At 42.4% G+C, this 25,991-nt stretch overlaps 1 protein-coding gene and 1 long non-coding RNA gene across 4 annotated transcripts in view; one reads left to right on the plus strand and one right to left on the minus strand.

Moving 5' to 3' along the window:
* Positions 1 to 1,073, plus strand: part of LOC148164233 (uncharacterized) — a 59,398-nt gene extending 58,325 nt beyond the window's left edge. Inside the window, exon 3 of the long non-coding RNA XR_015768152.1 lies at positions 655 to 1,073. This is a non-coding gene — a long non-coding RNA (uncharacterized LOC148164233). The remainder of the gene's footprint in view (positions 1 to 654) is intronic.
* LOC114201204 (immunity-related GTPase family M protein 1-like) lies at positions 894 to 24,367 on the minus strand. Of its 3 annotated transcripts, none has more exons than XM_028093762.2 (2): positions 24,013 to 24,367; positions 894 to 5,750 (listed from the first exon to the last, which is right to left on the minus strand). In XM_028093762.2, the coding sequence occupies exon 2, from the start codon at positions 5,727 to 5,729 to the stop codon at positions 4,536 to 4,538; it is 1,194 nt and encodes a 397-aa protein (XP_027949563.1). In that variant the 5' UTR covers positions 5,730 to 5,750; positions 24,013 to 24,367; the 3' UTR covers positions 894 to 4,535. The 3 variants fall into 3 exon arrangements, with proteins under 3 accessions (XP_027949563.1, XP_087879326.1, XP_027949564.1); XM_088023200.1 differs by having other exon boundaries at positions 894 to 5,377; positions 24,120 to 24,366; XM_028093763.2 differs by having other exon boundaries at positions 24,120 to 24,344.
* Between the last annotated feature and the right edge of the window lie 1,624 nt (positions 24,368 to 25,991).

Here is a 25,991-nt window from a genome sequence, read left to right on the forward strand (position 1 = left end):
AGCTGGCTTCTCCCTCTCCCGCTCCCCCTGCTTGTGTTCCCTCTCTCGCTGTGTCTCTCTCTGTCAAATAAATAAATAAAATCTTTAAAAAAAAAAAAGAAAAAAAAGAAAATGTAACAAAGGACAATGCCAAAGCTGAAGAACATTATAAGCAGACATTATCTTTTTCAATAGACTATATTTTAGAGCAGTTTTGGGTAAATAGCAAAATCGAGCGGAAGGTAGAGAGGATTCCCATGTACTTCCTACCCTCACATAAGTACAGCCTCCCCACTGTCAACAACTCACACCATCCTACAATTCATGAACCCAAACTGACCCATCTTTATCCCTCTGTGTTCATAGTTTACATTGGGTTCCCTCTTGGTGTTGTATATTCTATGGGATTTGACAAAAGTATAATTTGTCCACCATTGATTCACCATTATCATATTACACAGAGTGGTTTCACTGCTCTAAATGGCCTCTGTGCTCCACTGACTTATCCCTCCTTCCCCTGAGCCCTTGGGAACCACTGATCTTTTTATTGAATCTGAAGTTTTGCCTTTTTCGGAATGTTACACAGTTGGAATCGTGCAGTATATAGCCTTCCCAGATTGATTTCTCTCACTTGGTAATATGCATTTCTGTTTCCTCCATGTCTTTTCATGTCAGCTGTCATTTGAGGAGCCTTCTGAATGCTGAGTGTTGATGGAAGTGCTCTGGGTCACTAGCCCCTGGTGACACTTCTGAACCCCAAGGATGAAGAGTTCCTACAATTTTCCATGGAGACAACCAGGTGACCACCCAAGGAATGAGAATGAATTTGGCACTGGACTTTTTACTGGCGACATGGCATGCTGGAAAGAGGTAGATCTTCAGAGTTCTAAGAGAACATGATGTTGTGTCCAGAATTCTATAATCAGTTAAACTATTTATTGAAAGTGATCACAAAATAAAGGTATTAATTGGAAATGCAAAAACTAGAAAGCTTACCTCCCAGAGAACTCCCCCTGCCAACTTTGTTTGAGAATGGATGCAATCTAAATGAACAGAGAACAGGGAATCCAAGAGGCACCAGCACCACAAGGCAATGGACGGATGTGAATGAGGCCTCTGCTTCAGGCTGGGAGAGCAACTAGTCTAAATGAGAATAAGGATTTGAGGTGTTGCATAGGACACCTTCAGGGAGAACCCTAGCCTGCTCTTCCTCAGGGGAGTGCTCACATTCTACAGTCATTTATTCTCCTTCTCACTATGGAGCATCACTCTGTCTAGCTCCTTCTTTTCCCCCCCTTTTTCTTAAGCATAGAGCCTCAAACTGCATAACTCTGTGTGACCTGAGGCTGGATGAAATGACCTGTGAATGTTGGCAGAGACTGGTCCTTCAGTAGACAGCAGGGAAGGACATGTCCTGGGGCCTAGGAGGGAAGAGTTGTTATTAAAGAGGGTGCAGTTCCTTCATGCTGGGTTCATGCAGGAGTGACTGTCACAGATGGAGGGAGTCACTCACAACTGCCGCCTGTAAGGAGCTTCTTGATGGTATTATCTGTTATCTGTTGTTGTGGAACAAAAACCCTGAAACATAGTGGCTTAAAAAACAAGTGCTTATTTGCTTATAGTTATTGAGGGTCAGAAATCCAGGAACAGTCTCAGTTGTGTGGTTCTGGATAAGGGTCTCTCCTGAGGTGGTAGTCAAGCTACCAGCTGGACTGCATCTTCTGAAGTCTTGCTGGAGCTGGAGAATTTACTCCCAAGATGACACACTTACATAACTGGCAGTTAATGCAGGCTGCCTCTGTTCTCCCCCACATGGCTTCTGATTCTTTAGGGGGGATTAGTTTAAACTTTCTATGATTACTAGGCAGAGAGAGCAAGAGGGAGAGGGAAAAAGAGAGGGAGAGACTGAGGGAGAAAGAGTAGGAGCCAGAGTGAAAGAGATTGAGCAAGTGAATAGAGAGTGTTTATAAGACAGAAGCTATAGACTTTTCATAACAAAATTCTGGAATTCTTGGACATTCCATTTTTTGCTGCCATATTCCATTAGTCACTCCAGGGAAGGATTAAACAAAGCCATGAAAATAGGAGATAATGTTGGAGGCCATCTTAAAGGTGCCTACCACCGATCTAGGGGCAGGTCAAGATTGTGTTTTCTATTCCTATTTGACCCCACCCCTGCTGGGATTCCCTGTGGCACTGAGGAGAAAACTCTTCATTGGAGCTTCTGATCACTTTGTCTCCTTGATGATCTCTCCTCTTTGTCTTTGACTGCTTTTCTATGTTAGCTTCCTATGTGGTAAAATACATGGTCTCAAACTCCCCAAAAGACCTCAGGCTTCCTGGTGTGACTTGGTTTTCTTCTTGGCTGAGCTATGGGAGGCTCCAGTGGGTGTGGGCTCTTCTTTACCCTCCCTCATCATGATCACCCAGGAGAGGCAGGTTAGGGTTGGGTTTACTCTAAGAACTCTGCACCTACAGCCATTCTGATCTCTAAAACCCTTTGACTACTCATCACAATTCTCTCTCTCATCCCTCATGGGGGGATGAGAGATCTCAGGATGCAGTATAGTGCTGTGTATGGGACTGTCTTCTGCTTCCTGAACTTTCCAAAGGGGACACTTAACAAGCTCAGTTGGAAAAAGAATGAGATGCAACTATGCCTTCAAGGCTTCCATGTGAATGCAGGTCTCTCCCAGCAGACTCTTCTCTTTCCAATGGATGGACAATCTGAGGACACTCACCTTTTGGTGGAACTGTCTTTCAGTGTTATCCCTTCTTAGCCATGAAGAGAAGGAATGATAATGATAATACCAAACATTTACAGAATTACATGCTTGACCCTATTCTAAGTGCTTTATGTGCTTTAACTCATTAAATCCTCACATTACCTGGATGTAGATGGACATCTTAGGATGTAATATTATTATCACTATATTAACTATTGGGAAACTAAGACAGTGGAATATCAGTTGACTTGCCCAAGATCACATGGCAAGGGCACGCTGGAACCAGGATTCTTAAACACTCTACTATGCCTCTTTCAGTTCACTTCCATTCAATGTGAACTTCACTCTCTATCCCAGTGAATATTTATGATAACCTCTGATAAGCCCTCTTTTTTGAGCAGAAGCCTAAAGATGGGCCACAATTTTATACATTAAGCCAGTTCAGATGTCCACCAAATTCAGATTGGACTCCACACTAGGTGAAATCTTCCCAGGTAAATAGAGTAAAGTGATGGTGGTGACAGGGAAGGAAGTTTGCTCTTGTGAGGACTGAATGATTCCCACAGTGGTGAGAACCAGGTTATGACTTCTGGTGGTGGAGAGTGAGGTTTCAAATTTTATCTGAAGATTTTTTTGTACAAAAAAAACAGTTTTTTAAAATTCTTTTTTTAAAATATTCCATTTATTTATTCATGAGAGACAGAGGGAGAGAGAGAGGGAGAGAGAGAAGCAGGCTCCCAAGGAGCAGGGAGCCCGATGCGGGACTTGATCCCAGGACCCCGGGACCACGACCCAAGCTGAAGGCAGATGCTTAACCATCTGAGCCACCCAGGCGCCCTAAAAAAAACTAGTTTTATTACACATATGCCCAGCAAGGAGAAAAATCTAGAGGTAGGGTCTGGAATGGAATGAAATTTTCATAGAGTCTCTAATAGTTTGGGTTAACTATATAAACAGTGAGATCATAGATGGCAGGTTAATTTCCTTAATGGTGATGCTCAAATTTAGTTTCTTTTGACCAATATGGGAGATAACTTTGGCAAATAACAGAACATAGCAGGTACTTTAAGTGAGCAAACATTTCTGTATAGCAAACATAATCTAACAGGCACTACTTCCTATGACAGGTGCACCATGATCATGTTCATGTGAAGAGCATGGGACCTCTTGGTGTGGGGGATCAGTGTTTGGTACTTATAATAGCCAGGTTTGCTTTTCCATTCAACAATTTCCCAAACCCAGTAAAATGGTCCTTGAGTCCACCCCTGTGTCCTTTTTTGTATATAAATGATTTGGGCAATTGCTGAGAACAGATATAAGGACAGAGCTTTACAGGACGCCAGACTGGCCTTGGATCCTGGCACCACTACACAATACTTTTCAGAGAACAGTTAACACACACTCTCCATCATATTTCCCCAAAGGGAACATCCCAAAGGATGTTCTCTCCTCTGCCTCCAGGTGTGCTTCTGTGAATCCATGGACTGAGAGGTGAGAAGTGAAGGAACAGGAGAAAACCAAGAGGTCTTGGAAAAATGATGCTAACATTAAGTGATGTGGGGATGTCAGAATGAGACTATGTCACACTATGCAATCTTTTCTTCCATCTTTGGATCCCAGCTCACTTAATAAATGAGAAGTAGGACATATTTGGAAATTTGCTGAGATGTGGGTTCAAAATGATCTAGTCAGCTTATTTACCTCAAGAAACTTAGAACCGACAAAAGTGGAAATATTGAGCTGACTGAGAATTCTGAAGGGTACAGTGTGAGGAGAGGACCCCAGATATCCTGACTTTCCCCAAGAAGGAGCCTGCTGAGACCTCACTCTTCAGATGATGGCATCTTTCAGAATTTTCTTCAGTATGGTCTTGGTGTCCTCAACAACTATGTCAAGGAGGCGCCTCTGATTCCACCCTCTAAGGTACTGGATACTAGTGTTACCTAAGATTGGGATGTAGCTCAGAACTGAATATAAGTAAGAGGCTGTATTACAATTCATCCACGATAATGCCCAGTCCCCTGTGAGGACAGTGTGCAGATCCTGAGACTTCATAATGGTTTTGTACTCCTCCATGGGTTTTCCCATACTCTGGGCCACCTCCTGGAGAGATTCATCATCCACACCAAAGAGCGAGTGGTAGACGTTCAAACACTTCCCAAGATGATCTGCATTCTGGATGCCAAAGGTGTCCTGGAAAGACTCTGAGCCCATTTGCCTCTGCAAAGTGATTGCTTTGTCATTAATGACCTTCTCACAGGTGTCAGACAGATTCTCTAGGAGAGCATGGTACCGGATCTCACACACGTCTCTGTGCAAGGTTTTCCTAAGCTCTGGGAAGTCATGCAATGAGGGATCAAAGCTGGAGACCAGGAATATGATGGGTTCACACATTCCCTCATTCTGGAGAATTACCTGAATATTCTCCTGGATATTCTGTAGGAGTTGTTCCTTTGAGACCACATGTGTACTCAGGTCTCTGTCCAGCTTGGTCCAGACGATGTAGAACTTCTTTCCCTGTCCCTGGATGACTTTGGCAAGCTTCACAAGATTCATGCTGAACTGTTCAGATGCAATGATGATGAAGAGATCATACTTGCTAAACTGCATCTCCTCCAGATAGGTCTCTAGGCTTTGGGTGGTAGCCCCTGTGCCAGGCAGGTCCCATAACTCTACATTGGGAAAGTGGGAGAAAGAGTAGTGAATGGGAATCTGGGTGGTTCTCACTACACCCGTGGGAGCTGCGTCCTTTTCCCCATGCCCAATTCCCCGCAGTGCATTGATGAAAGAAGACATGCCATTGCCAGAGTTCCCAGTCACTGCAATGCTCACTGGGGCACTGGAAGCTGTCTTCAGGGTCTCTCTGACTGCAGAGACCACCTTCACCAACTTCCTTTCTTCCAAGGCTTTTTCTATGTTCATGGCACCTGGTTTAGATAAGATGTTCCAACTCTTATGGTATGGCACAGCAGAGGTGAAAGGTGTAGGTAATGCGGTGTGAAGGGACAGGGCAGGCTGTGTCATGTTGCTGATCAGTGGAATAACCTACAGAAATAGGAAAAGCAGGGGAGTTAGGAAGACCAGGCACACGGTGTAGCAGAGGAATCATCAGATTTGGTATCCCAAACTGAGGATGTTGGATCCACACCTAACTCACTGTAAAGGCCTTTAGATGAGAAACAGCAAACCTCTGCAAAAAATGTTTGATAGTGTCTCAAAATTCTAAACATATTATTCAGCCATAGAAATCATCCCATTTGTGACAATATGGATGGACTTGGAAAGCATCATTCTAAATAAAATAAATCAGATTCAAATACTGCATGATCTAACTGATGTGTGGACTTTAAAAATAAAATAAAATAAAATAAATTCATAGAAAAAGAGATCAGACTTGGGGAGAGGTGGAGGAAGTGGGTGAGAGGAGGGGGATTGGAGGAAGTGTTCAAAAGGTACAAGATTTCAGTTATAAGAAAAGTAAGTACTAGGGATGTGATGTACCATCTGGTGACTACACATATCATCATGGTATGATTTATAGGAAAGTTGTGAAGGGAATACATCTTAGGAGTTTTCATTAAATGGAGAATTTTTTCTCTTTTTTCTTCTCTCTTTTCTTTTTATTGTATTTTTAAGAGATGATGGATGTTAGCTGAACCTATTGTGGTAATCATTTCACAATATATGTAAATCAAATCATCATGATGTATGCCTTAAACTTACATAGTGATGTATGTCAATAATATTTCCATAAAACTGATAAAATAATTTAAACAGAGTCACCAAATGACCCAGCAATTACATTGCTAGGTATATACCCACAGATGTGGATGGACTTGAGCAGAAGAGCATCATGAGGGTCTCTGTGTCAGGAGTCAGGCAGGTGCAAGTACTCCTCCACCCCAGAATGTCCCTCTGGGAATGTCCATAGGGCACAAGTAAGCTTATGACAACACTCAATATCCTTCAATCCTGAGGACCCACACATCTTCACTGCATATGTCTTCAGAGTCAAGAATAATTTAATTATTTTTGATAACAGTGAAAAGTGTATGTTCTTTCCTCTCAAGACATTTTCCATATCTTTCACCACTAACTGCATACCTAGGGAATCCCCATCCCTCATCCACTTCAACATCTAAGTTACACAAACTTTCCAAATAATAATCTACTGATTTTTCATGTCAGCACTTATGTTTATACATGACTGTTTATCTGGTCACTGTTGTGATTAGTATTTTAAGTATCTAAGTTCTCCTGTGAACTTTCTCCTATAAGCTGAGCCCTGATGTAAGATTTGCAAGCATTTTATAAGGCAGGACTGGGAAAGAGAATTGGTTCAGATTACCTGTTGGACTCTCCTCCTGGGGGCTACACACACAGTGCTGGCTGGTGGGCTTTCATAGTCCCACAAGTTGAATGGTTGCTGTAGCAATTTCCCTTAAAAAATCTATAATTTCATACCAACAGCATTTTTCACATAACTAGAACAAATAATCCTAAAATTTGTATGAAGCCACAAAAGACCCCAAATAGCCAAAGCAAACTTGAAAAAGAAAACAAAGCTGGAGGCATCATGATTCCAGACTTCAAGTTATATTACAAAGCTGTAGTGATCAAAACAGTATGGTACTTATCTCATATATGTATGTGTTTTTATGAGTATGTGTATAAAACCATTTTTTTAAGTAACATCTTTCATTAAGACATGTGTTTGTAATAAAAACAAACAAAGAAACAAAACAAAACAAAAAACACCTGTATGGTACTGGTACAAAAATAGACACATACACCAAGTGGGATTTATCCCTGGGCTGCAAGGTTGGTTCAACATCCACAAATCAATCAGTGTGATGCAGTACATTAATAAAAGAAAGAACAGGTACCATATGATCCTCTCAATAGATGCAGAAAAAGCATTTGGCAAAATACAGCATCCTTTCTTGATCAAAACTCTTCAGAGTATAGGGATAGAGGGTACATACCTCAATATCATAAACGCTATCTATGAAAAACCCACAGCAAATATCATTCTCAATGGGGAAAAACTGAGAGCTTTCCATTTAAGGTCAGGAAAACGGCAGGGATGTCCACTATCACCACTGCTATTCAACATAGTATTACAAGTCCTAGCTTACAGCAATCAGACAGCAAAAAGAAACAAAAGGCATTCAAATCGGCAAAGAAGAAGTCAAACTCTCACTCTTTGCAGATGATAGGATACTTTATGTGGAAAACCCAAAAGACTCCACCCCAAAACTGCTAGAACTCATACAGGAATTCAGTCAAGTGTCAGGATCTAAAATCAATGCACAGAAACCAGTGGCATTGTTATACACCAACAACAAGACAGAAGAAAGGGAAATTAAGGATTCGATCCCATTTACCATTGCACCCAAAACCATAAGATACCTAGGAATAAATCTAACCAAAGAGGCAAAGAATCTGTACCCAAAAAACTATAAAATACTCATGAAAGAAATTGAGGAAGACACAAAGAAATGGAAAAACGTTCCACGCTCATGGATTGGAAGAACAAATATTGTGAAGATGTCAGTGCTACCTAGAGCAAGCTACACATTCACTGCAATCCCTATCAAAATACCATCCATTTTTTTCAAAGAAATGGAAGAAATAATCCTAAAATTTGTATGGAACCAGAAAAGACCCTGAATAGCCAGAGGAATGTTGAAAAAGAAAAGCAAAGCTGGTGGCATCACAATTCTGGACTTCAAGCTCTATTACAAAGCTGTCATCATCAAGACAGTATGGTACTGGCACAAAAACAGTCACATAGATCAATGGAACAGAATCGAGAGCCCAGAAATGGACCCTCAACTCTATGGTCAACTTATCTTTGACAAAGCAGGAAAGAATGTCCAATGGCAAAAAGACAGTCTCTTCAACAAATGGTGTTGGGAAAATTGGACAGCCACATGCAGAAGAATGAAACTGGACCATTTCCTTACACCACACACAAAAATAGACTCAGAATGGTTGAAAGACCTCAATGTGAGACAGGAATCCATCAACATCTTAAAGGAGAACACAGGCAGCAATCTCTTCGACCTCAGCCACAGCAACTTCTTCCTAGAAACATCGCCAAAGGCAAGGGAAGCAAGGGCAAAAATGAACTATTGGGACTTCATCAAGATAAAAAGCTTTTGCACAGCAAAAGAAACAGTCCACAAAACCAAAAGACAACTGACAGAATGGGAGAAAATATTTGCAAATGACATATCAGGTAAAGAGCTAGTATCCAAAATCTATAAAGAACTTCTTAAACTCAACACCTCAAGAACAAATGATCCAATCACGAAATGGGCAGAAGACATGAACAGACATTTTTCCAAAGAAGACATCCAAATGGCCAACAGACACATGAAAAAGTGCTCACCATCGCTCGGCATCAGGGAAATCCAAATCAAAACCTCAGTGAGATACCACCTCACACCAGTCAGAATGGCTAAAGTTAATAAGTCAGGAAAGGACAGATGCTGGCAGGGATGCAGAGAAAGGGGAACCCTCTTACACTGTTGATGGGAATGCAAGCTGGTGTAGCCACTCTGGAAAACAGTATGGAGTTTCCTCAAAAAGTTGAAAATAGAGCTACCCTACGACCCAGCAATTGCAGTACTGGGTATTTACCCCAAAGATGCAAATGTAGGGATCCGAAGGGGTACGTGCACCCTGATGTTTATAGCAGCAATGTTCACAATAGTCAAACTATGAAAAGAGCCAAGATGGCCATCAACAGATGAATGGATAAAGAAGAAGTGTATATATATATATATATATATATATATATATATATATATATATATATACAATAGAATATTATGCAGCCATCAAAAGGAATGAAACCTTGCCATTTGCAAGGACGTGGATGGAACTGGAGGGTATTATGCTGAGCGAAGTAAATCAATCAGAGAAAGACATGTATCACATGATCTCACTAATGGGAATTCTTAATCTCAGGAAACAATCTGAGGGTTGCTGGAGTGGTGGGGGGTGGGAGGGATGGGGTGGCTGGGTGATAGACATTGGGGAGGGTATGTGCTATGGTGAGTGCTATGAATTGTTGAATCACAGACCTGTACCTCTGAAACAAATAATATATGTTAAAAAAAAAAGAAGAAGATAGTAGGAAGGGAAAAATGAAGTGGGGGAAATTGGAGGGGGAGAAGAACCATGAGAGACTATGGACTCTGAGAAACCAACTCAGGGTTCTAGAGGGGAGAGTGATGGGGGGATGGGTTAGCCTGGTGATGGGTATTAAAGAGGGCACGTACTGAATGGAGCACTGGGTGTTATATGTAAACAATGAATCATGGAACACTACATCAAAAGCTAATGATGTAATGTATGGTGATTAACATAACATAATAAAAAAAAGAAAAAAAAAATAGACACATAGATCAATGGAACTGAATAAAGCACCCAGAATTAAACCCAGAATTTTATGGTCAATGAAACTTCAACAAACAGGAAAGAATATCCAATGGAAAAAAGACAGTCTCTTCAACAAATGGCGTTGGGAAAATTGGACAGCAACATGCAGAAATAAATTTCTTACACCATAAACAGAAATAAATTCAAAGTGAATTAAATATCTAAATGTGAGACCTAAAACCATAAACATCCTAGAAGAGAACATAGGCAGTAACTTCTTGACATCACTGTAGCAACTTCTTTCTAGATATGAATCTAGAAAGCAAGGGAAACAGAAGCAAAAATAAACTATGGGGACAACATAAAAATAAAACACTTTTGCAGAGTGAAGGAAACAACAAAACTAAAGGTAACATACAGAATGGGAGAAAATATTTGTAAAGACATATTTGATAAAGGGTTATTATCTAAAATATATATAAAAAAACTTATAAAACTCAACCCTCAAAAGCCAAATAATCCAACTGAAAAATGGTCAGAAGACATGAATAGGCCTTTTTCCAAAGAAGACACAGAGATGGCCAAGAGACACATGAAAAGATGCTCATCATCACTTATCATCAGGGAAATGCAAATCAAAACTATAATGAGATATTATCTTACAGCTGTCAGAATGGCTAAAGTCAACAACACAAGAAACAACAGATGTTGGTGAGGATGTGGAGAAAGGGGAACCCTCTTGCACTGATGGTGGGAATTCAAACTGATGCAGCCACTCTGGAAAACTGTATGGAGGTTCCTCAAAAGTTAAAAATACAACACTCTATGACCCAGCAACTGTACTACTAGGTATTTACTTAGAATACAAAAAACGAATTCAAAGGGATACATGCACCCTGATGTTTATAGCAGCATTATCTATAATAGCCAAACTATAGAAAGAACCCAAATGTCCATGAACTGATGAATGGATAAAGAAGGTGTGGTATACTATGATCGAGCAATTGCACTACTGGGTATTTACCCCAAAGACACAGATGTAGTGAAAAGAAGGGCCATATGCACCCCAATGCTCATAGCAGCAATGTCCGCAATAGCCAAACTGTGGAAAGAGCCAAGATGCCCTTCAACAGATGAATGGATAAAGAAGATGTGGTCCATATATACAATGGAATATTACTCAGCCATCAGAAAGGATGAATACCCAACTTTTACATCCACATGGATGGGACTGGAGGACATTATGCTAAGTGAAATAAGTCAAGCAGAGAAAGTCAGTTATCATATGGTTTCACTTATTTGTGGAACATAAGGAATAGCATGGAGGACATTAGGAGGAAGGGAAAAAGGAAGGGGGGACTCAAAGGGGGAGATGAACCACGAGAGACTATGGACTCTGAGAAACAAACTGAGGGTTTTAGAGGGGAAGGGGGTAGAGGGATGGGTTAGTCCAGTGATGGGTATTAAGGAGAGCACGTACTGCATGGAGCACTGGGTGTTATACGAAAACAATGAATGGTGGATCAGTACATCAAAAACTAATGAGGTATTGCATGGTGCCTAACATAACATAATAAAATAAAATTTAAAAAAAAGGTGTTGTATATATATACAATGGAATATTACTCAGCCACAAAAAATGAAATATTACCATTTGCAATGATATGGTTTGAGCTAGAGAATATTATACTAAGCAAAATAAGTCAGACAGAGAAAGACAAATACCATATGATTTCACTCATGTGTGGAATTTAAGAAACAAAACAAACAAGGCGGAGCAAGATGGCGGAGGAGTAGGAGACCTAGATTTCGTCTGGTCTCAGGAATTCAGCTGAATAGGGATCAAACCATTCTGAACACCTACGAACTCAACAGGAGATCAAAGAGGAGAGTAGCAACAACTATCTGAACAGAGAAGCGACCACTTACTGGAAGGTAGGACGTGCGGAGAAGTGAATCCGAGGTGATATTCGGGAGGATAGACAGCGGGGGAGGGACCTCCGCCGGCCGCTTCTGGCAAGTGATAGAGTCGCGGAGCACAAAATCGGAACTGTTGGAAGTCGGCTCCGCTGAGGGACGTCGCTGCAGTGGCTAAGCAGGGGGTGGAATCCTCCCGGGACAGTGTGGTCTCAGGACCCGTGGGGTCACAGAAAGACCGGGGGAGCCTGAGTGCGCCAGAGCTCCCAGGTATCGGAGCGGGGAAGCCGGCTGCAGAGACGGAGCTGAGGCGCGGGCTCTCAGCTCGGGGTGGCCATAAACTGTGATCCGCGGCCCAGTCGGGCCACTGCTCCTGCAGCAGGGACCCAACAAGCGACAGAGCTGGTGAGACTCCCCTTCCTCCCCTGGGAGGAGCGGCGCGGGAGCGCACCACAGGGATCTGCTGGGTTTGGAGACTCCACACACGGGGTCGGGTGCCAGAGATAGCAACGCTCGGTCACAGGCCGGGTGAGCACGGAGTGCGGCTGGAGACCGGGGACAAGGAAGTGACTGCTTTTCGCTGGGGGCGCACTGAGGAGCGGGGCCCCGAGTTCTCAGCTCCTCCGGGTGGAGATTGGGAGGCCACCATTTTTGCCCTGGTCCTCCAAGGCTGTACGGAGAGCTTGCAGGGAACAAAAGCTCCTGAGAGCAAACCCGAGCAGCTTGCTTAGCCCGGACCGACAAGGGCGGGGCAATTCAGCCTCCGGCAAAGACATTTGGAAACCACAGCAACAGGCCCCTCCCCCAGAAGATCAGCACGAACAGCCAGCAAGCCAAGACCAAGTTTAGCGATCAAGGAGAACGGGAGAACTCCAGCGCTAGGGGAATACTGCACATAGAATTCATAGCTTTTTTTTTTACCATGATTCATTAGTTCATCAAAGTTAATTTTTGTTAACTGTTTTTTTTTTCTTTTTCCCTTTTTCAACCAACATCTTATCAATCTCTTTTAAAAAAAAAACACTTTTTATTTTTCATTTTTAGAGTCATATTTTATCCATTCATAGTAGTTACCCTTATTTTTGGCATATATATATAAGTTGTTCTCTCTTTAAAATTTTGAGATACAGTTTCTTCTAACAGATCAAAATATACCCTGAATCACTAGTGTATGGCTGAGTTCTAGTCTCCTGCCTGATCACATTCTCTCCCTTTTTTCTTTCTTTTTTTTTTTAAATCTTCTTTCTTTTTTCAAACAACTTCTTATCTTATCAAGTCCTTTTATAAAATCTTTTATAATTTTCATCTTTACAGTCATCTTCTATCCCTTCATTGTATCAACCCTTATTTTGTACATATATGTCTTTCTTCCTTTAAAATTTTAGGAGGCACTTTTTCCTAACAGACCAAAATACGCCCCAAATCTAGTGTGTGGCACTGATCTATGCACTAGCCTGATCATATTTGATCACATTCTGCTTTTTTTGTATTGTTCTGTTTTTGTTTTTATCTTTTTTCTTTTTTTTCTCTTTCTTTTTTCTTTCTTTCCCTTTCTTTTCCCCTGGTTTCAGGTCTTTTCTGATTTGTATACAGTATATTTGCTGGGGACATTGTAAACTTGTTAGCATTTTGTTCTCTCATTCATCTATTCTCCTCTGGACAAAATGACAAGACGAAAAAAAATCACCTCAGCAAAAAGAACAAGAGGTAGTACCGTCAGCCAGGGACCTACTCAATACGGACATTAGTACGATGTCGGACCTAGAGTTCAGAATCATGACTTTAAAGATACTAGCTGGGCTTGAAAAAAGTGTGGAAGTTATTAGAGAAACCCTTTCTGGAGAAATAAAAGAACTAAAATCTAACCAAGTCGAAATCAAAAGGCTATTGATGAGGTGCAATCAAAAATGGGGGCACTAACTGCTAGGATAAATGAGGCAGAAGAGAAAATCAGTGATATAGAAGACCAAATGATGGAAAATAAAGAGGCTGAGAAAAAGAGGGAGAAACAACTACAGGATCACGAGGGCAGAATTCGAGAGATAAGTGATATGATAAGACAAAACAACATTAGAATAATTGGGATCCCAGAAGAAGAAGAAAGAGAGAGAGGGGCAGAAGGTATATTGGAGCAAATAATAGCAGAGAACTTCCCTAATGTGAGGAAGGAAACAGGCATTAAAATCCAGGAGGCACAGAGAACCCCTCTCAAAATCAATAATAATAGGTCAACACCCCGACATCTAATAGTAAAACTTACGAGTCTCAGAGACAAAGAGAAAATCCTGAAAGCAGCTCGGGAGAAGAGATATGTAACCTACAATGGTAGAAACATTAGATTGGCAACAGACCTATCCACAGAGACCTGGCAGGCCAGAAAGGACTGGCAAGATATCTTCAGAGCACTAAACGAGAAAAATATGCAGCCAAGAATACTATATCCAGCTAGGCTGTCATTGAAAATAGAAGGAGAGATAAAAAGCTTCCAGAACAAACAAAAACTAAAGGCATTTGCAAACACGAAACCAGCCATCCAAGAAATATTGAAAGGGGTCCTCTAAGAAAAGAGAGAGCCTAAAAGCAGCAAAGATCAGAAAGGAACACAGACAACATACAGTCACAGTCACCTTACAGGCAATACAATGGCACTAAATTCATACCTTTCAATAGTTACCCTGAATGTAAATGGGCTAAATGCCCCAATCAAAAGACACAGGCTATCAGATTGGATTGAAAAACAAGACCCATCCATATGCTGTCTGCAAGAGACTCATTTTAGACCCAAAGACACCCCCAGATTGAAAGTGAGGGGGTGGAAAACCATTTACCATGCTAATGGACACCAAAGGAAAGCTGGGGTGGCAATCCTTATATCAGACAAACTAGATTTTAAAACAAAGACTGTAATAAGAGATGAGGAAGGACACTATATCCTACTTAAAGGGTCTATCCAACAAGAAGATCTAACAATTGTAAATATCTATGCCCCGAACATGGGAGCAGCCAATTATATAAGGCAATAGATAACAAAAGCAAAGAAACACATTGACAAAAATACAATAATAGTGGGGGACTTTAACACCCCCCTGACTGAAATGGACAGATCATCTAAGCACAAGATCAACAAGGAAATAAAGACTTTAAATGACACACTGGACCAAATGGACTTCACAGACATATTCAGAACATTCCATCCCAAAGCAACGGAATACACATTCTTCTCTAGTGCCCATGGAACATTCTCCAGAATTGATCACATCCTAGGTCACAAATCAGGTCTCAACCAGTACCAAAAGATTGGGATCATTCCCTGCATATTTTCAGACCACAATGCTTTGAAACTAGAACTCAATCACAAGAGGAAAGTCGGAAAGAACTCAAATACATGGAGGCTAAAAAGCATCCTACTAAAGAATGAATGGGTCAACCAGGAAATTAAAGAAGAATTAAAAACATTCATGGAAACCAATGAAAATGAAAACACAACTGTCCAAAATCTTTGGGATACAGCAAAGGCAGTCCTGAGAGGAAAGTATATAGCAATACAAGCCTTTCTCAAGAAACAAGAAAGGTCTCAAATACACAACCTAACCCTACACCTAAAGGAGCTGGAGAAAGAACAGCAAATAAAGCCTAAACCCAGCAGGAGAAGAGAAATCATAAAGATCAGAGCAGAAATCCATGAACTAGAAACCAAAAGAACAGTAGAACAGATCAACGAAACTAGGAGCTGGTTCTTTGAAAGAATTAACAAGATTGAGAAACCCCTGGCCAGACTGATCAAAAAGAAAAGAGAAATGACCCAAATCAACAAAATCATGAATGAAAGAGGAGAGATCACAACCAACACCAAAGAAATACAAACAATTATAAGAACATATTATGAGCAACTCTATGCCAGCAAATTAGATAACCTGGAAGAAATGGGTGCATTCCTAGAGATGTATCCACTACCAAAACTGAACCAGGAAGAAATAGAAAACCTGAACAGACCTATAACCACTAAAGAAATTGAAGCAGTCATCAAAAATCTCCCAAGAAAGAAAGCCCAGGGCCAGATGGCTTCCCAGGGGAATTCTATCAGACATTTCAAGAAGAATTAATACCTATTCTCCTGAAACTGTTCCAAAAAATAGAAATGGAAGGAAAACTTCCAAATTCCTTTTATGAGGCCACCATTACCTTGATCCCAAAACCAGACAAAGACCCCATCAAAAAGGCGAATTACAGACCAATATCCTTGATGAACATGGATGCAAAAATTCTCACCAAAATACTAGCCAATAGGATCCAACAGTACATTAAGAGGATTATTCACCACGACCAAGTGGGATTTATCCCTGGGCTGCAAGGCTGGTTCAACATCCGCAAATCAATCAACGTGATACAATACATTAACAAAAGAAAGAACAAGAATCATATGATCCTCTCAATAGATGCAGAAAAAGCATTTGACAAAGTACAGCATCCTGTCTTGATCAAAACTCTTCAGAGTATAGGGATAGAGGGTACATACCTCAATATCATAAAAGCCATCTATGAAAAACCTACAGCGAATATCATTCTCAATGGGGAAAAGCTGAGAGCTTTTCCCCTAAGGTCAGGAACGCGGCAGGGATGTCCACTCTCACCACTGCTATTCAACATAGTATTAGAAGTCCTAGCCACAGCAATCAGAAAACAAAAAGAAATCAAAAGCATCCAAATCGGCAAAGAGGAAGTCAAACTCTCACTCTTTGCAGATGATATGATACTGTATGTGGAAAACCCAAAAGACTCCACCCCAAAACTGCTAGAACTCATACAGGAATTCAGTCAAGTAGCAGGCTATAAAATCAATGCACAGAAATCAGTGGCATTCCTATACACCAACAACAAGACAGAAGAGAGACAAATCAAGGAGTCGATCCCATTTACAATTGCACCCAAAACCATAAGATACCTAGGAATAAATTTAACCAAAGAGGCAAAGGATCTGTACTCAGAAGACTATAAAATACTCAGGAAAGAAATTGAAGAAGACACAAAGAAATGGAAAAACGTTCCATGCTCATGGATTGGGAGAACCAACATTGTGAAGATGTTAATGCTACCTAGAGCAATCTACACATTCAATGCAATCTCCATCAAAATACCATCCACTTTTTTCAAAGAAATGGAACAAATAATCCTAAAATTTGTATGGAAACAGAAGAGACCCTGAATAGCCAGAGGAATATTGAAAAAGAAAAGCAAAGCTGGCGGCATCAGAATTCCGGACTTCCAGCTCTATTACAAAGCTGTCATCATCAAGACAGTATGGTACTGGCACAAAAACAGACACATAGATCAATGGAACAGAATCGAGAGCCCAGAAATGGACCCTCAACTCTATGGTCAACTCATCTTTGACAAAGCAGGAAAGAATGTCCAATGGCAAAAAGACAGTCTCTTCAACAAATGGTGTTGGGAAAATTGGACAGCCACATGCAGAAGAATGAAACTGGACCATTTCCTTACACCACACACAAAAATAGACTCCAAATGGTTGAAAGACCTAAACGTGAGACAGGAGTCCATCAAAATCCTAAAGGAGAACACAGGCAGCAACCTCTTCGACCTCAGCCGCAGCAACTTCTTCCTAGAAACATCACCAAAGGCACGGGAAGCTAGGGCAAAAATGAACTATTGGGATTTCATCAAGATAAAAAGCTTTTGCACAGCAAAAGAAACAGTCCACAAAACCAAAAGACAACTGACAGAATGGGAGAAAATATTTGCAAATGACATATCAGATAAAGGGCTAGTATCCAAAATCTATAAAGAACTTATCAAACTCAACACCCAAAGAACAAATAATCCAAACCAGAAATGGGCAGAACACATGAACAGACATTTTTCCAAAGAAGACATTCAAATGGCCAACAGGCACATGAAAAAGTGTTCAACATCGCTCGGCATCAGGGAAATCCAAATCAAAACCTCAATGAGATACCACCTCACACCCATCAGAATGGCTAAAATTAACAAGTCAGGGAACGACAGATGTTGGCGGGGATGTGGAAAAAGGGGAACCCTCCTACACTGTTGGTGGGAATGCAAGCTGGTGCAACCCCTCTGGAAAACAGTATGGAGGTTCCTCAAACAGTTGAAATTAGAGCTACCCTATTATCCAGCAATTGCACTACTGGGTATTTACCACAAAGATACAAATGTAGGGACCCGAAGGGGTACGTGCACCCCAATGTTTATAGCAGCAATGTCCACAATAGCCAAACTGTGGAAAGAGCCAAGATGTCCATCGACAGATGAATGGATAAAGAAGAAGTGGTATATATACACAATGGAATATTATGCAGCCATCAAAAGGAATGAGATCTTGCCATTTGCAACGACATGGATGGAACTGGAGGGTGTTATGCTGAGCGAAATAAGTCAATCAGAGAAAGGCATGTATCATATGACCTCCCTGATATGAGGAATTCTTAATCTCAGGAACAAACTGAGGGTTGCTGGAGTGGTCGGGGGTGGGAGGGATGGGGTGGCTGGGTGATAGACATTGGGGAGGGTATGTGCTACGGTGAGCGCTGTGAATTGTGTAAGACTGTTGAATCACAGATCTGTACTTCTGAAACAAATAACGCAACATATTTTAAGAAAAAAGAAAAAGAAGAAGATACAGGAGAGGAAGAATGAAGGGGAGTAAGTCAGAGAGGGAGACGAACCAGGAGAGATGATGGACTCTGAAAAACAAACTGAGGTTTCTAGAGGGGAGGAGGGTAGGGGGATGGGTTAGCCTGGTGATGGGTATTAAAGAGGGCACATTCTGCATGGAGCACTGGGTGTTATGAACAAACAATGAATCATGGAACACTACACCAAAACAAATGATGTAATACATGGTGATTAACATAACAATAAAAAATTTAAAAAAAGAAACAAAACAAACAAGCAAAGGGAAGCAAAAAGAGAGAGACAAAGCAAGAAGCAGATTCTTAAATATAAAGAACAAACTGATCGTTAGCACGGGGGAGGTGGGTAGGGGGATGGGTTAAATAGAGAATGGGTATTGAGAAGTGTAGTTGTGATGAACACTGAGTGATACGTGGAAGTATTGAATCATTACATTGTAACCTGAAACTATATTACACTGTATGCTAACTAACTTGAATTTAAATAAAAACTTAAAAAAAACCTACCGTCTTTATGTGTATAAATGCAAATTTTTAAAACAATTTAAGACTGCCTCTTTGCTCTAGAGTTTCCCTGTGAGCCCCATGAGGGCTTCTACTCCATGAAGGCTTCCCTTCCAGACCCATCAATGGGGTCTCCTGATGCTGCTGGAGGCCAGTCCTCATACCCAACTGTTCAGGTTTCTGAATCAGAAGGCCCACAGCCCATCTGTAGGAGAAATTTCTCACTGGCTTGCAGGTCCTGTGGTGCAGCTTCTTGCTCTCCTCCGCCACCAAACCCACTCCACTTGCCTCTCCACTGATGGGTCCTGATTACATCGCTGCCCCTCAGACTTCTCCAGGTGTTTTCATCCAGCATAAGTCCTGGACTCACCCTCCCCATGCAAAAACTGGTGAGAGCCCCACCCTGGGTTTGCAGACAAGCTCGGGCAATGTGAACATTTTCACAATGACAACTGAACCCCAGTGTTCTGTCTTATGCAGCCTGGAAGCCATGCTACCGACCCAATAGGACTCTAGTGAGGTTTTCATGGTATGACCCAGGCGAAGCTCTGGGCAGGCCTCCTGGTAACCTCTGGTGAATCCTCTTTGGTCTTATTAGGATCTCTGAGGAAGACTTTCCTCTGACTCTTCTTACTCCCTCCAATTCTTATCACAGTGTAGGAAGGCCCCGTTTCTGTGAGTCTGTCTGAGCTGGGTCTTTGCTTGGCATTTCTTGATTAATCTTCCCCAAGCTCTATTAGATAAGAGATATTATTATTCCTGTTACAGATGAAGATGTTTCACAGATGTGATCTGTGAGCATGTCACAGATAAGAAATAAGCTTGACAGTCTGGAAAACAGTATGGAGGTTCCTCAAAAAATTAAAAATAGAACTATACTATGACCCAGCAATTGCACTACTAGGTGTTTACCCAAAGGATACAAACAGTGATTTGAAGGGGCACATGAACCCCAGTGTTTATAGTAGCAATGTCCACGATAGCCAAAATATGGAAAGAACACAGATGTCCATTGACAGATGAATGGATAAAGAAGATGTGATATATATATATAATGAATACTACTCAGTCATCAAAAAAATGAAATCTTAGCCATGACATGGATGGAACTAGAGGGTATTATGCTAAGCAAAGTAAGTCAATCAGAGAAAGACAATTATAGGATTTCACTCAAATGTGGAATTTAAGAAACGGAACAGAGGAGCATAAAGGGAGGGAGAGAAAAATAAAACAAGACAAAATTAGAGAGGGAGACAAACCATGAGACTCTTAACCATAGGAAACAAACTGAGGGTTCACTGAACTCTACCTTCAAAACTAATAATACACTATATGTTAATTAATTGAATTTAAATAAAATAAAATAAAAAAGACGGGAGGCAAATCATAAGATACTCTTAACTATAAGGAACAAACTGAGGGTTGCTGGAGGGAGGTGATTGGGGGGATGGGCTAAATGTGTGATGGGCAATAAGGAGGGCACTTGTTTGGATGAGCACTGGGTGTTATATGGAACTGATGAATCACTAAATTCTACCCCTGTAACTAATAATACACTATATATTAACTAAATTGAATTTAAATAAATAATAAGAAGAAACAAGCTTGAAATTACAAAGCAATGTTGGAGGATCCAAGATTTACTCCAATAATGTGATTTTCTGTTTCTACCTGGGTAGGAGGGGAGGATGATCCTAGTTAATGTTGAATCTCCAGCTCCAGGGGCTGAGGGATGGCTGGATGCTGAGATGCTGCTCTTGGGGATGTGGGTCCACTTATTGCTATCAATTGCCACTTACCTCTCCCTGGATGTACCCTTCTTAATTTGGGGAGAGAATGGAAATCACAGTCCACTCTCAGCTCCCATCCTCAAAACACATTAAGGAAAACTCACTGCTTTGCAAGTATGAGGAAAAATCCTACAATGTTTCCCTACCTCTTAGAAACCGTTGCAGGGAACTTGACCCCCCTTGGGAGATAGACGCATTATGAAATGATCAGGAGATGCAGGGAGTTCAGAGGGAGGGAAGCTCATGGAATATGATGTAATCACCATCCCATCTGCTTGGGGACCAGAATCCCTTGAGGCCTGTGCCCACAAAGTCTTCAGGGTCTTCCACCAGGAGCCCCTGTGACAAATTCGAGGTACAATATGTCAGTAAGGATGGTGCCTCCTCCTGTAGGGAGTGGAGGTGCCCTGAGCTTGGTAAGGGGGTGAATGACATGGTGGGGCAGAACATGATTGGATAAAGCTGGCTAAAAGCAAAAAAGATGGAGCCCTGGCCTGGATCAGGCTGGAGGGACACTTTGGAATGAGAATATCTAAGAGTAGCCCTCCCTGGCCCTTATACTCAAAGCCTTCTTTAAGACCTCTCTTGACCTTGCCCAACAATAGCCCAAGTTCTTTTTTGTGGGGGACATAGAGGTTCCTGGAGGCCTTACCTGCCATCATGACCCTAGGGAGACAATCTTCTGGATGAGTTCCAGGCTCACTGACTTGGTTGTGTGAAGGGGTTTCTTCTGCCCCTGAACATGCTATGTATTCTGCTTGCCTGTAAGTTTGCCCCTAGTGTGGGTTGGGGAAGGCCGGATGTCCTTATCAGTGGTCCTGTGGGACCCATGCTAGCCAGACCATAAGAACCAGGCTAGAGCCCATGAATCTTTTTCCTGGTTTGTCTAAATCCCATCACAACCTCCACATGAACCCATCTCACCTTGACTTCCCATGTGCTAGATTAATTGAAAACAACACTGTCTCTTCAAAAGGTGAAAGTCCCAGAAAGTATTGTGTCATCCCATGTTAGATACTTGGTATCATAAAAACACACATACAGATCTTGGCACTCTCAGTAAATAATTTCTTAGGCTCTGCCTAGTGCTCTTAGTGCCCAACAGGTATGGGACACATTTCTGTTAAATGAATGAAACACAATATATCATCGCATATCTTACACTTACTGGTTGACAGATAAATTAACTTTGCTTCCTAAATCTGTCATCTGAAATGCTGAAGCCAGCTCTCCCATAGCCTTTTGGAAAGCAAGTAGGGGCCGGGGCAGAGTATGAGCCTCCCACTTCAGGGTGGCTATGGGAGGTAAGCACAAACCTACAATCTTCCAGAACATTTCTGTGACTATGTCTGACCCAACCATGTACTTTGCACATGTCTCCTCACCAGAGCACCTGTGCTGGACCCTATTGGAGGGAATGACTGAGGCCCTACAGCACAAGCCACAGCTCCCTGTTTCCCACTACCTGCTCATCTGGTTCCTGCCTTGTACCTGGTGCTAGACAACCCTGCATGTGGGATCCTCTCAGGGTCCTTTAAGATAGCACTATGCCCATGTGTCACTGCCAGGCCAGGCTGGGACAAGGGTAACTCCATGAGAGGTTGCAGGTCTTCCAGGAGTGGTCAGTGTGCAAGTGTTGGTGTGTGTGTGTGTGTGTGTGTGTGTGTGTGTGTGTGTGTGTGTGAGCCTCCAAGACATTGAAGCTCAGAGCACTAACCCAGAAGTTGAGGAGAGGCCATCAGAAATGAGCCTGGGATGGAAGTGGCCCTAGGCTCACTTTTTTGCAGGTCATACTCAAGTTATACCTCTGATCTTCCCTATCTGAACAGGGTTTGAGGGTCCCTGAATAAAGAAACATAGGCTTTTATGGAGGGAGCCCAGGGAGCAGATTCAACTAGAGAGGGCAGTTGTGCTTGCAGGGAGAAACAGACCCTGTGAGCAGATCTTTCAAAGTCTTCTAAAGGAGACCAGCAGTGAGAGATGCATGTCATATAGGAACTAAGTACCCACTCAGCACACATGCATTCACATACATGTATATACCTGAAGAAAGATTTTACCAACAATTTCCCTACCCTCCATTTTGATCTACTGCATCTATTCCAATGGGTAAATTTTTTGAACTCTTGTTATAATGCACCAAATAGATTTCATGATCTAAGAAGCAGAATGAAAAACACTCATTAGTGGATTTCCCATGCAAGGTCCTATATAGTTCATGTCATGCCCAATTATCTTGAACCATGAAGCAGGGATCAGCCTTGGCCCAGAATAGAAATCTGAGGCATCAAGGACTTTTGTGAGTTTGAACCCAATGTGGATCAAGCCCCACATTCCCCCCCCCCCATTTTATCATCACAGGGAAAGGGTGAGGAAAAAATATACATATTGTTTTATTCTAGGGAAGTATAATAAACATCTGCATCATCAATGGGCATAAAGCACAAAAGGATCTGGTCTGGGAAGAGAGTATTTCAAGAGTCCACCTCACTGACATCATCTGTAAAGGATGGAGTTGGTGTCCAGCAATAGGGGCAGTTTCTTCTATGTAGATACACATGTGCATTGTTATACATTGTCTAAGGTCTGTTAGACACCTTGTCCCTAAAACCCCACCCCTAGCCTGTAATCCACAGGAGGTCCAGCTAGTGCTCCAGATAGACTTTCCCAATTCCAGGTTACCCCAGAGATTGCCATTGTCCTATGTCCTACTTAAACTCTAAGAGAATAAGAATGGCAAATCCTGCTGTCCTTTTCCAAACATGGTCCCATCAGAAGACCCCCACTGCCATGAATATTGAGATGAAAGGTCCATTGCCTCCACACTGGAAGGTAGAATTGGTTCGATGCAAACAAAATATAGGGTTCTGAGTTTTGCCCCTGAAGAATGTCAGAGAGGGGCCCTGTTGTGAATACTCACTGAAATGGATAAGCCAATCCCAAAGCTCTCCTGCCCTGGTGTCAGGCACCTTTCATGTCTTCACTCCTACAGGGTTATTAGCCACATTGTGTTGTAGGAGCTCTCTCACTTACCTGCTCCAGGAAGCAAAGGGTGACTGTGATCAGGCAGATGTCAGTGGTCCTCCTGGCAAGTTAACCCTCCCACGGAACGGGTCCAGCCCTCAGGCAGAGACAATTACCTCTGAGGTTCTCCAAAACTGGTTCCATGCCCGGATTGCTCCAGAAGGAAAGAAGGGAGTTGTGCTGGGTTGGGGTTGTCCTAGGAAGAATCTAGACGAAAGGAGGGAAGAGGAGCTAGGAAGGAGAAGGCAATCTTGCAGGGTTTTCTGCTCCAGTCCTTTCCTGCTCAGAGCTGTGTGATTTCTGAATAAAGCTGGTGGCAGGGCCCCAGCCCCAGCAGGAAGGAATTTAGGGAGAGCTGCTATCACTTTCTATTCCTGGAAATGACTCCAGTTCTCAAAATAGGCCTAAATCAGTTTCACTTTCATCATTCTGGAGGGTGGGGGCACTGCAGCATTGCCTGTGGCTTATGCGGGGTTATTTGAGCACCTTCAGCCCAAGGCCCAGGGGAGTGTGGGAGTGCTCTGAGAACAGCTGCTGCATACCTGAGAATCTTACTCAGATGCCAGCATCCAGACCAGTGAGAAGTCCATATTCAGCCCCCTTGAGGCTGGCCCCTCAGATGGGTGCAGACACTGCCTACAAAGTTACTCCTTGGGGTTGTCCAGCATGCCCAGATCAGGGGCTAACTTGCTTCTGCCCACAGAGATCAGTCTGCAGAAGTTACATCCATGGTGGAGTTCTCTTCCTGGCCCCAGCTGTGCCCTTCCCTGGTGTCAATATACCTGCCCCAACCAAGTGAGGGTCTGAGCTCAACACAGCTCTCTACTGACTTGGTGACTGCTTAAACTCTCAGGGAGTGTCATGTCCTCATCCTCATATGGGAACAGCAGTGAAAGTTCCCCAGGGTGTTTGTGTTCAGAAGAGAGGCCCCAGGGAGGGGGCTATGTGGCTTCAACAGGGTGAGAAAGAAGGTCTGTTGTACAAAATTTTTGCCAAGATTGCAAATGTCTATAACAAGTTATGAAATCCTTCTCTGGCTAAGAGATTGTGAATTTGTCATTGCCATCCTTGATTCTTCCCCTGGGTCATGAAAGGACAGCTGACAGGTTGTGGAGAGGGAAGGCAAGGATCATTTTAGTGAGTCTGTTACAAGGGACATGGCCAATAATGAGGGCTGCCCATGGCCTAGGATAATCTGAGAAGAAAAGGAGGTGGAGCTGCCCTTCTGTTCCTGACAACACGGACAAGGTAGAAGCCTGGCAGGTCTGAACTATACTTGCCCCAAGATCCCAATGGGGACATCAGCATGGGTCTTCATTGGACATCATTGGACCCTTCTTCCTGAGGGACATTCACCACACCAGGCCATCAGCTGGTTTGCAAATGTCCTACCTGAGTGAGTCCTTTCCTACACTTGTGTTCCCCTATGCCATGCTCCTCCATGTAATGGGGGCAGTGGGAGGAAGAAAGAAGAGAGGCTGACTCTTTTCCTGTCCCGGCTGCAGGTCTCTCACTGAGGTGGAGGAGGGTCTGAACTAGGCTGGGGAGATTTCTATTCTACAAGTCTGGAGATTGTATATTACACTGACTGGACAGCTACTTTTATCTGAGTGGGACCAGGAGAAGAGGGATTTCTAAGCCACTCATTCTTCTCCCTTTTTTAAAGATTTTATTTATTTATTTGACACACAGGGAGAGATAGTGGGAAAGAGAGAGAAAGCACAAGCAGGGGGAGCGGCAGGCAGGCAGAGGGAGAGGGAGAAGCAGGCTCTCTGCTGAGCAAGGAGCCTGACGCGGAGCTCAAACCCAGGACCCTGGGATCATGACCTGAGCCGAAGGCAGCCGCTTAACTGACTGAGCCAGCCAGGTGCTCCTAAGCCATTCATTCCTAAGAAGAATTGATATCCCTTTCCTCTGAACAGAGAGAATGCAACAACATCCTTATAAATCATACTTCCTCATTTCCTAATGGTGACTTAGGAGCAGCA

This window comes from Eumetopias jubatus, unplaced genomic scaffold, assembly GCF_037043125.1.
Source record: "Eumetopias jubatus isolate StellerSeaLion01/CBP00866 unplaced genomic scaffold, mEumJub1_p1.0 scaffold_5, whole genome shotgun sequence".
In the NCBI taxonomy this organism is placed as follows: domain Eukaryota; kingdom Metazoa; phylum Chordata; class Mammalia; order Carnivora; family Otariidae; genus Eumetopias; species Eumetopias jubatus.